This window comes from Vicugna pacos, chromosome 23 (genome assembly GCF_048564905.1).
Source record: "Vicugna pacos chromosome 23, VicPac4, whole genome shotgun sequence".
NCBI lineage: Eukaryota > Metazoa > Chordata > Mammalia > Artiodactyla > Camelidae > Vicugna > Vicugna pacos.
Window position 1 is genome coordinate 32,712,532 of NC_133009.1, and position 12,037 is coordinate 32,724,568.

A 12,037-nucleotide genomic window follows, 5' to 3' on the forward strand; every position below is an offset into this window, starting at 1 on the left:
AGTTTGAAAGGTGCATTGTCTGTGAGGTGCAATAAAACAAGGTATGCCTTTTTGCTTGTATATTCTTTGGTTTCTCAGTAGTCTAGCTGTTTAATTTTAGCATACATCATCTAGAATCTTCCAGTTGTTATTTGGCACACACGGGATACTCTTGGTTAAAGCTAGGGTTCGCAGTGAGGGTGATATGAGGCTTGATACTACTTTCCTAGGACGTGTTCTCGAAGTTTACAAGTGAAGGTGTTTTTGGGTGACAAAATAACTGGATGGATGGATGGATGGATGGATAGTTAGCTAGTTAGTAAGGAATTAGCACATGTGGTTAGGGAGACTGAAAAGTCCCAGGATTTGTAGTTGGCAAGCTGGTGACCCAGGAAAGTCGATGGCATGGTATAGTATAGCTCCAGACTGAATCTCAGGACTGAGAACCAGGAGGGCCAATGGTGTAAGTTCCAGTTTGAGTCTGAGTCATAAGAAAGGAAAATACCAATGTCCCAGCCTGACGACAGCCAGGCAGAGAGCAAATTCTCTTCTATTCTGCTGTTCTTTTCTAGTCAGTCCTTCAGTAGATTAGATGAGGCCCATCCATGTTGGGGAGGGCAGTCTGCTTTACTCAGTCTACTGATTCAAATGTTAATCTCATCATAAACATCCTCATAAAAGGAAAAATAAAATGACGTATTTGATAGTAAGTTGAGGCCAAATTGCTATTTTGGAGATTTGGCATTCCCTTTCTGACTTAGTTTTTGGCTTACTGTGTTTTGTCGTTACTCCATCTTACTAATTGTTTTCAGATTCAATAACTCCACTTTATTGTGTTGGATATTTTAAATTATTATTTGATACTGTTACTATGTGTATGTTCTGTATACTTACTGTCTTATTTTTAGTTTCTAAATACATTTTGAAGGTGGGTGACAATATGTGAAAGATGTTAATAAATTCTTTTTAGGCACAATGGCTCTAAGTGATGCTTCTAGCAACGTCAGAAGGTTAGTTTTAGAGTGCTCTTTTCCTCTGATCACACCTATATATAAACCCCAGAATATTTGAATATAAATATGTGGTTGAAGGAAAGATAACTCACAGAAAATACACTTTATGTCTGGAGGTACCTGAATAAAAAAGTCTTGCATCATTTTCCCCACATGGAAATCTTTATTTTCTGTGCTTTTCTTTGTTTCAAGTATGTTATGCTTACTAATAATTAGTGTCATCACTCCTAGACAGAGTAACAGGAAAAGGAAAGAAAAAAAAAGAAACATCCTCATAGACACAGCCAGAATATTTTAACCAAATATATGAGATATTAATCCCTTATCAAATGCATGACTTGCAAATACTTTCTCCCATTTTTTGGGTAGACTTCTCTATTGATGGTGTCCTTTGATACATAAAAGCTTTAAATTTTGATGAAGTACAGTTTTACTTTTGTTTCCTATACTTTTTGATACCATATCCATGAAACTGATGCCAAACCTAATGTCAGGAAGCTTTTACTCTATGGTTTTTTCTGTAAGTTTTATAGTTTCAGCTCTTAAACTTAGGCTTCTGATCCGTTTTGAGTTAATTTTTACATATAATGTAAGATGATGGTCCAACTTCATTCTTTTGCATGTGAATATCCAGTTTTTCCAGCACCATTTATTGAAAAGACTGTACTTTCCCCATTGCATGGTCTTAGCACCTTTGTCAAAAATCAATTTGCCATGTATGTGAAAGTTTATTTCTGGGCTGTTTTAACCATTGGTCTTACAGGGCTGTCTTTATGCCATACTCCAGTGTTTTGATTACTGTAGCTTTGTGGTAAGTTTTGAAATCCGGAAGCTTTAGTCCTTCAACTTTGTTCTTCTTTTTCAAGATTAGTTTAGCTATTTGGGTTTCCTTGAGATTCCATATGAATTCTAGGATCGATTTCTCTTCCTGCAAAAAATACCTTTCAGATTTTGATAGGGATTGCATTGACTCTGTAGATCACATCAGGTAGTATTGAAGTCTTAATACTGTTAAATCCTAGCACTTCATGAACATAGATGTCTTTCTAGTTATTTATGGCCTTAATTTCTTTCAGCAAAATTTTGTAGTTTTAAGTGTACAAATGTTTTTTGCTTCTTGGTTAAATTTATTCCTGAGTATTTGATTCTTTTTAATGCTATTACAGATGGAATCATCTTAATTTCTTTTTCAGATTGTTCTTTGGTCGTGTATAGAAATGCAGTGGATTTTTGTGTATTGATTTTGTATCTTGCAGTTTTACTGAAATAGTTCATTAGTCGTAACTGGGTCCCCCCCTACCCCCGTGGAGTCTTTAGGTTTTGTACATATAAATCTTATCATCTACAAACAGATAATTTTATCACTTCCTTTCAAATTTGGATTTCTTTTCTTTCTTTTTTTGACTAATTGCTCTGATTAGAACTTCAGATACTATGTTGAATAGAAGTGGGGAAAGTGGACATCTTATTCCTGATCTTTGGGGAAAAGGTTTCAATCTTTCATCATTGTGTATGATGTTAGCTGTGGGAATTTTGTATATAACCTTTATGATATTGAGAAAATTTCCATTTCTTCCTGGTTTGTTGAGAGTTTTCTATTTTTAAATCATGGAAGGATGTTGAATTTTGTCAAATGCTTTTCCTGCGTTAATTGAGATGATCATGAAGTTTATCATGAAGTTATTTTCCCTTCATTCTGTTAATGTGATTTATCACACTAATTGATTTCCAAATGCTGAGCCATCCTTGCATTTCAGGAATAACTCCCATTTATTCATGGTATACAATCTATTTTAATACGCTGCTGAATTTGGTATGCTTGGTATTCTTTTCTTATACAGAGAATGTTTCTTTATGGAAAGAAGATGGTTTAATAGTTGTTAGTCCCTCTTTATTTTGAGCAGTGAGCTGGACACAGACATATACACACATACATGGACAAATGTACACATTAAAAATAACTAAATACATATGTAATTATATTTCTAATTTTTACACTTTTATTCATTCATTCATTCACTGGCCTCCATTAGATTGCAGACCTCGTAAAGGCAGAGCCACCTTGCTCTTGTTTATACTCCTACAGTGCTAGTTTCTTGTTTGGTACTTGATGCTCTTGATGAATGTATGTAGAATGAATAAATGAATTTTTCTTAATTCTCAATAATCTTTTATGATATTTTTACCATCTTCATTTAACACACTGAAACAGTCTAAACAGTGATGAATTAGTAATGCCAAGGCAAATGAATTTGTTTTAATTAATTACTTAATGTATATTTATTAAGCATATACCATGCACCAGGCTCTCTGTAATAGGCATTCAAGGTGTGATAGACAGTCCCTGACCTCAAGTAACTGACAGTCTGGTTGGGAGAATCAGACAAGTAAATAGAGGATTATATAGCATAAGGAGAAATTTGATAGAGGTATCAAGTCTATATATTTAACTGGCATTCCTTGTTTTAGTTGTGGTTCTCCTTATTGGGCTTTGCAAGTATTGCTCTCTCCCACCCCAAATCAAAGATTTGTGGCAACCCTGCCTTGTCAGATGATGGTTAACATTTTTTAACAATAAAGTATTTAAAAAAAATTTATATACTTTATTATTCTATTTGGTAGCCTGTAATTTAATTTGTAGTTTGTCCCCTGATGATCCCTCCTGTGATCACTGTAAAATCTTGGGAGACCCAGGGCTGCACATACGGGCCACCAGAAGAGGCTGGGGGCCGAGTCACCGCGGGCAGTGCCGGGGAGGGACGGGTACCCGGGGTCCCGCGGGCAGCCCGGCCCCCCGCGTGCAGGCTGCTCCAGGCCTCGGACTCCCGCAGCCGGACCCTCCTCTCCTCCCTCCCGTCTTGGGACACCCAGCCCCACACACTCACCATTTCCTAGCTCCCAGAGCCCTGAGGGTCGTCCGTTGAACTCCCACGACCGATACAGGTCACAGCTGCTGACCCTGCCGGCCGGCCGGCCGAGCCCCGTTCCCATCCTTGGCGTCTCCCTTGAGCACTTCGCCCGGCCTCCGCGCCCGAAAGCGGCAGGTCCCCCAGGCCGGGCCTCAGGCAGCTCCCCTAGCCCCGGCGTCCAGCCTGGGCCTCCCGCCGGGTTCCCCCCTGCAGGGCCCCGGCAGCTCCTCCAGCCCCGGCGTCCAGGCCGGGCCTCAGTCAGCGGCGGCGTGGCGGCCGCATCACGCCCTCTGAGGTGAGCAAGTGGCGGGGGCGAAAGTATTTTATAGTCAAGGTGTGTACATGTTCTAAAGTCGTAGTGCTCTTGCACCCTTACCAGAGCCCAGTGCAGTGTAGACGTGACTCTCAGAAGCCCCGGGAAGCCCCAGGAGCTGTCTCGTTCCGCGGTATTCGCATCATCCCATCCAGGTCCGCCGCACGGACGCCGCGGGCTGGGCTTTAGACGGGTGTCAGCTGTTTTCCCTTTTGGCGAACAGTGCATACATACGCCTCCAGGTTGTGACAAGTCTGAAAAAACAAATTGTAAATGTTTTGCTCCCGAAATCTTTATAGTGTTTTTCAGCCTCATTGTGATTTGCTCAGAGTTGCAGTTTCCTTTTTCTATAGTTTTTCCAAAATACTTTTTGTACTTAAAAAATTCACTTGCTTTTGTGCTCCACACTGGAATTAGACACAACATTGTAAAATGACTATAGCTCAATAAAAAACTGTAAAAAAAAATTCACTTGCTTTAAGAAAAAAATCCTGGTATTTGGGAATTGTAAATATCAAATCCCAGATTTCATGGGAATAAAGTTTTAAAAAGGCAAAAGCATGGAAGCATTCAATTAGTATTTATTTACTTTTTAAAACGTGTTACTTTTGTTGTCACAAATACAGTAGCCAGGTATAGATTATAAACGCCTAGAATTTGCGTGTATATTCTGTATGTTTTCTGCATTAAGAATTTTCAGTATTTTATGAAGTTTCATATAAGCAGCTTTTTTCAAAATTAAATATAGTATATATTCTTTTTAATACTGATACTTGTTACAAATATTTTTATGATATTTTATATTATGGTATTACTTTCTGCTTGTTTAAACAGCAAATACCAGTATTCTCTCTCCTAATACCAGAAGATTTTAGATTATCTCATTTGCTAAAAGAAGGCAAGGAAGGATTGTAAAGAGTTTACTTTGTTTTGTCTTGTTATGTTTTGCAAATATGAGTCTATCACTGTTTCCCCGATCCCCCATCCCTTTTTATCAGTTACTTCTTTTCCAGACTGCCTTAGGTCTTGGTGGAATTGTAATGGTTCTGACTTTTCCAGAGAAAGCAGGTTTTCCTCTCCAGTTAGCACAACTCGTCAGCTCTTTTAGTTGTTTTTGTGCTGATACCTTTCTTTTCCCAGCTGAGTAGTATTTTCCCCTAATCCAAATATCTTTAAATATATAGAACTGTCAGTTTACTTTATATTAGTGCCTATTGATATTTCAGTTTCTTAATATATGCCAGATACTCTTGCTGGGTAGCCTTTGAAAAGCTACTTCACCTCTGTCTCTTCATCTTTAGAGTAAAGGGTGGTGGAATTGGACTCTCTGGTTTCTGAGGTCCTTCGTGGAATATGACTTCTACAAATTTATTTCAGAATAATGCAAATTGGAATAGAATGAGCTTTTAGCTCTTAGTGTTGGCTAGGGAGTCCTAGAAATGGCCATAAACTAATGACATGATTAGCAAAGGTCTTTCTCGTTTTCATTCCAGGTACTTACAGCCTACTGAAGTGTCATATGTGTGTATATGTGTGTACACACACTTGAGCTTATTTGTGTGTGTTTACTACCTCCAGAATGAAGCAGAGTTACATTGTGGTGACTTTGGCAACTCAGAATTTTCAGTTAATCTGAGAAGACAAGATTAGACAAAACTCTTCTGGTTGCAGTTAACAGAAATTCTGCTGAAATAATTAAGACAAAAAAATGTTTGTTGAGGGGGAGCATAGAGTGAGATGAAGGATTTTAATGGCTCATATAATCAAGAAGGGTTACGGGGAGAGTAGGTCTGCACATGTGGGTGCTTGTTGTTATTCCTGTCTCATTTCCTTTACTTTCCTTCTCATGCCCAGTGAATCAGTATTTATGAGAAATATGGTTAAAGCTTAATCTTGATATTATATAATGTCTAGTTGATTCCTCTTTATACAGGAACTTGGGAGAGAAAGCCAAAGTCTCTTTAATTGATTTCTGTTTAATAATTATCCCTGTCTTCCTGGTTTTTTTTTTAAAAATCTAGACTCAGTTCAATATTACAAGCATTTGTTGAATGTCTCCTTATGTTCTGCATACCCGATTTACAAAGATGAGTAAAAGCAGTTATGTCCCCTAATGTGAACTTAGAGAAACATATAATCAGAAAATTTCAGCACATTGTAATGAAGTAAAATGTTTAATATGCCCTCTACTTTAATAATGACTCACTTTTTTTTACATTTAAAATTTTACTTGAATGTGATTTACTTGCAGTAAAATGATCATATCGTAAGTAAGCTTGACAGATTTTTACAAACTTAACACAGCCACAAAACCAGCATCCAAAGTGACTTAATCTCAACTATACCAATATGTAGCTAAATGCATAAGAGTGAAAATATTGGGAAAGGATGTTCTGCTATCCTCACATGCTTTTTTTTTTGCCCCCCCAAAGAATTTTTTCTAGTTGCCTCTGGTGCAGTAAGGAATATTCTTTACCATTTTAACTGAATGTCAGGAATATCGCTGTGCTGAAAGTGAAATACATTCTCTCTGTTGGTACTAATTTTTATAATCATTAAAAACAAAAAGATGCTGTGGGATAGCTTACCATTCCAAATGGTTTTACCATGTAAAATCTCAAATTTTGAAGAAAATGTAATATGATGAAAGAAATCCTGCTAAATATTAATTTTAGAAATGTTTCTGTGGTTGTAGTAGTGATTTTTGTTACTGTGGACTTATGTACCTTCCCTGATATTTGTCAGATTTCCTGCTCTCAAGTACAGCTAGAGTAAAGTCTCCCAAGAGTTAGTAGTTGTTTTGAAATTTACACTTGTATAAAGAAAAATGTTTTAATGAGAGATTGAGTGAATATGATTGAAACTGTTGTGCTAAAGACAACTTTTGAAGTATCTTAAGCATTTCAGAGGCATCTCTTCTTGAGTATATAATTGGTGTACTCCAATACTTAGCGTATCTCGTTGTATGTATTACATGCTTAGTAATTAGTTGAGATTTGCTATTCAGTTTTTAAGATATTTTCAACCACTCTTAAATGTAACAGATCTCATCTTTATAAATATGATTATTTCCCCTGAATATTTTAAGGGCATTTAATTTGAAATATTTGTGTTTTTTTAATGCACTGAAAGTAATACTTTACATCTTTCTAATGTGAGATTATATGTCATTTATTCATTTTGAGACTCTTCAAGGGGAAAAAAGATTGACTTGATTTTAAACTGTTAATGCTATTTCTGAGAATATTAAAATTGTCAGCAATTAAGCAAATCATTGAACACGTGAAAAATATTACATATTTACAATAACTACTAAATGGTAACAATTTATGTATATTTTAACAATTTAAGAATATTTTCCACTAAAGATTTCTCTTACTACCTCACAACCAGTAGCAAGGTAAAGGGAGTTTTAAAAAAATTTTTCAAGAACTCTTAGGAGCATAGCATGTTCAGTGGAGTGACTGATGGGAGAGACAAAGAGATAGATTTCTTTGCAGTAATTAAGTGAAAGTGTTTGTTGTGCAAAGGAATGTTGACATAACAATTTTTATTCTTTTAAAGGAAGGTGCGTCAGCCCGTAAGACACAGACTCCTGCAGCACAACCAGTACCAAGACCAGGTGAAAATATAAAACTTTTTGTTCTTTTTTTTTTTTTTCCTATAGTAATCACAACAGTGAAACTTTTTGATACGTATAATGCTTTGGAGTAATTGAAATCTTACTTAAAATACTTCAAAACTAATATTATAAGAACATTTACTTGAGTAAATAGGTATAGTTAAAGAGTTAAAGAATGTTTTTAAGAAAATGTTTTTAGATTTTAGAAAAACATAAAAAGCTATTTATTACGTACCTATTCCCGCATCAGTATCTTGTTTGAATTCCATGGTAGCACACGTGGATGTGATTTTTGTTTTTTCCTGTAGAAGCAGAGAACCATGATTTTAATAGACTGATAAGCAGCTTTGATGTTTAGAATTTCAGATATCTGTGTTACTGAGCATATAAGTTTCTGTAATCATTTTTTAAAATATATGTGTTAATAAGCAAAGGTAATATTGAAATTATTTTAGAAATATTTTTCTTTCCTCTTCTTAGTACCTAGAGAAGATTGCTCTGTATAAATGCATGTAGATACCAATGCTGTATTCATTTTAGGTGTTTTGGGTTTGATTTTGGTATTTGTTTTATTTTGGCATTTAACATAGTATCGATGCTGTTGAAAGTGGCTATGAAGAAAATGAAAACAGTTGGAAAGACACAGGCGGGAATTTAACTGGGTGCTCTTCCTTTTCACTTTGTTAATATCAATAGTGGAGACTTGGTTATCTTTTTACTCGTAGTATGTTCACACATAGGCTAATTCTAAAATTATGTAGATTCTAAGTATTAAATATTTCTGGAAGCACTTTAAAAGTATGATATTAAGAGGGTTATGTTGGGATGATATTGTAGGCTATTTCACTATGTCCTGGATCTTGACAGGACTAGTATTTACTTTTTTTTTTTTTTTTTAATGACAGTGGTGTGTTTTTGTTTTTGGTTTTTTTTTTTTTTGACATTTTAAAAAATTTGGAACACCTTGGATATAATTTATTTCAGATGACAGGACCATGAAACTATTTTTTTTTTAGTAGGGAGGACCATACCAAAAGCCATTATGAGAGTATAAGCAAGAGCAATTAAATTCAGTAAATATTATTTGAATGTCTTCCATGTATTCAGTGCCAGAGACTAGGAGAAGCTAAAGGAACTCTTTTCAGGAAGAAAGTAAAAAAGTGAAGGAAATAGGAGTTGGCAGACTGAGTTGGACCCAAAGAATACAGCCTACAAAGGAGAGGAATATTGTGGAGGCAATTGAATGACAGACACAGGATTTTGTTTTCTCTAGAACAGGGAGGGATGGCAGGCAGGGTATAGTTGGTCAGTCTAAAGGAGATCACATGAGAAATTCAGAAACAGTATAAAAAAAGAAGAAATCACCACTGAGGATTCTGACTCCGTTTTGTGTAGTAAGTAATTGTCTCCATTTCACAATTTCTCAAAATCATTTGGCAAACAAAGGAAGGCAGTAGGGGGGGCACTAACACCTGAGTAAACCAGGTTGTTCAGACAGGCCGTGTGGTGAAGCGGAGGAAGAGGGCCGAGTTCTACAGCCGGTTACGTGCTGCCAGGGAAGGTCACATGTGAAGTAAGGAGCTTGGGGTCTCTTCAGCTCTTAACGTCCTAACATCCTTTCTCAGCTGTTCTACCCCGGTGCACCGGCAGTTAAAATGATAGAGAGTAATCTTAGCAAACGTCTCATAGTGTAACAGATGTTCTGATGCCTATCCATGTGAGATCTCCTCTTCTTTCACCTGCTAATCGACTTTGACAGGTCCACGGTCCCAGCCCACCATTCCAAAAGCAAAGATTGTAAGTTTTTAGTACTCATTTGTCAATAAGACCTGACTTGAGTGGCTGTTAGCAGCTTGTCATCTTTATTTGTCTTGATTAGTGAGTGAACTTCGGTTTTGCAGAAATGTTAAATGTATTTGCTTATTGGGTGCTGCTCAGCTTTGGAGGGATATTATATAATATGTGGCATGTTCACTTGGATTGTTTTTTTAAAATAGAAAAAAGTGAACACCCAAAACATATCTGGCAGTGTAACATGTTATAGATGAGACAGCATGGATCTATGCTGTTGTGAGGTAGAGTTTGAATTATTTGGAAATAGGGGACTGAACCACCTATTCTTTTTTCCTGCAGTAGGAACTCAAGGATGGTGTTCCATTTTTGATCATTTTTTCTTTTTTATTCATTCTTTCATCAAATATTTATTTAGCACTAAATGTGCCAGGCAAGTCCCTAGATAAATTTAATATTTTAAAGTGTTAACAATTATTCCCAACTTCTAAACATTCATTTAGAGAATATAACTAACAAGAGGCACGTATTTTCCAGTGAATTATGAGGCACAGCCCTTTGATAAACTACAGTCCTGGAACTTACATCCTTAAATCTCTTGTGCATGTTCCTTCTCTCCCCGCCTCTTTCTAATGCATACACAATGCATACTTCACTTCTCCAGCTTTCACTCTTTGCTTCTGTTTCATAGATCTTCTGAAATGAGTAGGTGACTACCCATAACTGTAACTCTGGTTACCTGATTACTGCTCATGTGAGACTGGGGGAGTTAGCCCTCTGTATGTTCTAACCAGATTCCTTACGCCGTTCCAGTCCACTTTATAACTGAGGTGTTGGTTGGATTACTTCATCCCATGGTTTTAAATCTATGTGCTGATGATTTTCAAATTTGTGTCTCCAGTTCAGACGTTTCTTCTTACCTCTGGTATCTTATAGTAACTGTCTGCTTAACGTTTGGATGTACCATAGACATCTTAAAACTGATTTAAAACTTCTGTTCTCTGGTATTTTTCCCAAGATGTCTTACTCCACAGTCTTCCGTTTCTTCACGCCGTCATCAACTCTGCTTTTTAAGTCGAAAACTTAAGAGTTATTCATCCTTCACATTTGCTCATTCCTCTTGTCTAATATGTCAGGGAATTCTGTTAAGTTTACCTTTTCTGTGTTTCACATTTATCCATTTTCTGTCTATCTCCACTACCACAGCTCAAGCTGAAACCACCACCGTTTCTCAAGACCAGAGCATCTTACAGTACTAGTCCATGGCCTGTTTATTTCTGGTCCCTACAAGACACATAGAGAAATCGAGAGTACAGTAGTGTCACAGCATCCAGGTACAGGACCAGTTTTCCAGCAGTTCCCTGTATTGCATTTTATTCAGTTGGCTTTGGAAAGTTTACCAGAAGAAATAACCTTGTCCTTAACCACATGTAATTTGAATAGCAGCACTGTAGACTGCTGGTAATAGTCCTCATGGAGCCTCCTGCTTTCACTCTCGTCCCCCTTTTCATCCCTTATCTGAGTTCATTGTTCCTCCCTTACAGAAGGGGTGACATGAGAATCAAATTATGTCACTTCTGGCTTTAAAGTTTTAGAGTTTTCCAGCAGCACTTAAATACAAACTTAACGTTACCTAGAAAGCCCTACGTAAACTGGCTCCTATGTATATTTTTAACCTCATCTCCTGCCACTCATCCTTTTGTCTCCATGATCTGTCTGCACATTTGCAGTTCTGCAAGCACGTGTTTCTTCCTGCCGTTGGCACCTGCCCACATTCCTCCCTCTTATCTGGGCTGTTCTTTCACTTGTTCTTTGCAAGTTGGCTCCTTTTCATCCTTCATATCTCAGCTTAAATGCCATTTCCTTTCAGAGACTTTTTCTAAGCATCTATCTAAAGGACACTTTAATATCAGTGTACATTCTTTTCCTTAATGTTACATATTCAAATTTGTTTATATGTGTTAGTTTGCCTATATGTTATGGTCTGGCTCCCCTACTTTATTGAAAGGTCTTTGAGGGCAGGATTATTTCTGTTTATTTATCATTATAAAAATAAGAGCCTAGCAGAGTGCCTTGTACATAGGCTCTGAGTAAATATTTAAGTAAAGAATATAATTATATTTGAAATCGAGCTTAGCAACTATAATTGCTTATTCTCAGCTTGTAAAAGGCCAGTCATTGCGTTTGGGGGATGGCGCGGCAGTGTTAGTAGTGCTGGAAGCTGTTAGCACCAGCTGTACCACAAGGTTCAGTGAGTGGTAAACACGCGCTAAGACCTGGCTGAGGACTTAACTTGCCTTGATTCTAAGATTCTTACAACAGCATTGAGATGTAGAAACTGTTATCTCTATTTTATAGTTGAGGACAACTGAAGCTGAGCAGGCATTCATTTCAACTTGTGGGGCGATCT

General features: G+C 36.9%; 1 protein-coding gene across 2 annotated transcripts in view; it reads left to right on the plus strand.

The window, feature by feature from the left end:
- CDC73 (cell division cycle 73) overlaps nt 1-12,037 on the plus strand; it is an 81,978-nt gene that overhangs the window by 52,205 nt on the left and 17,736 nt on the right. For both annotated transcript variants that reach the window (XM_072948746.1, XM_006203633.4), the window contains exon 11: nt 7,779-7,836. In XM_072948746.1, coding sequence (XP_072804847.1) covers nt 7,779-7,836 — 58 coding nt within the window. The remainder of the gene's footprint in view (nt 1-7,778; nt 7,837-12,037) is intronic.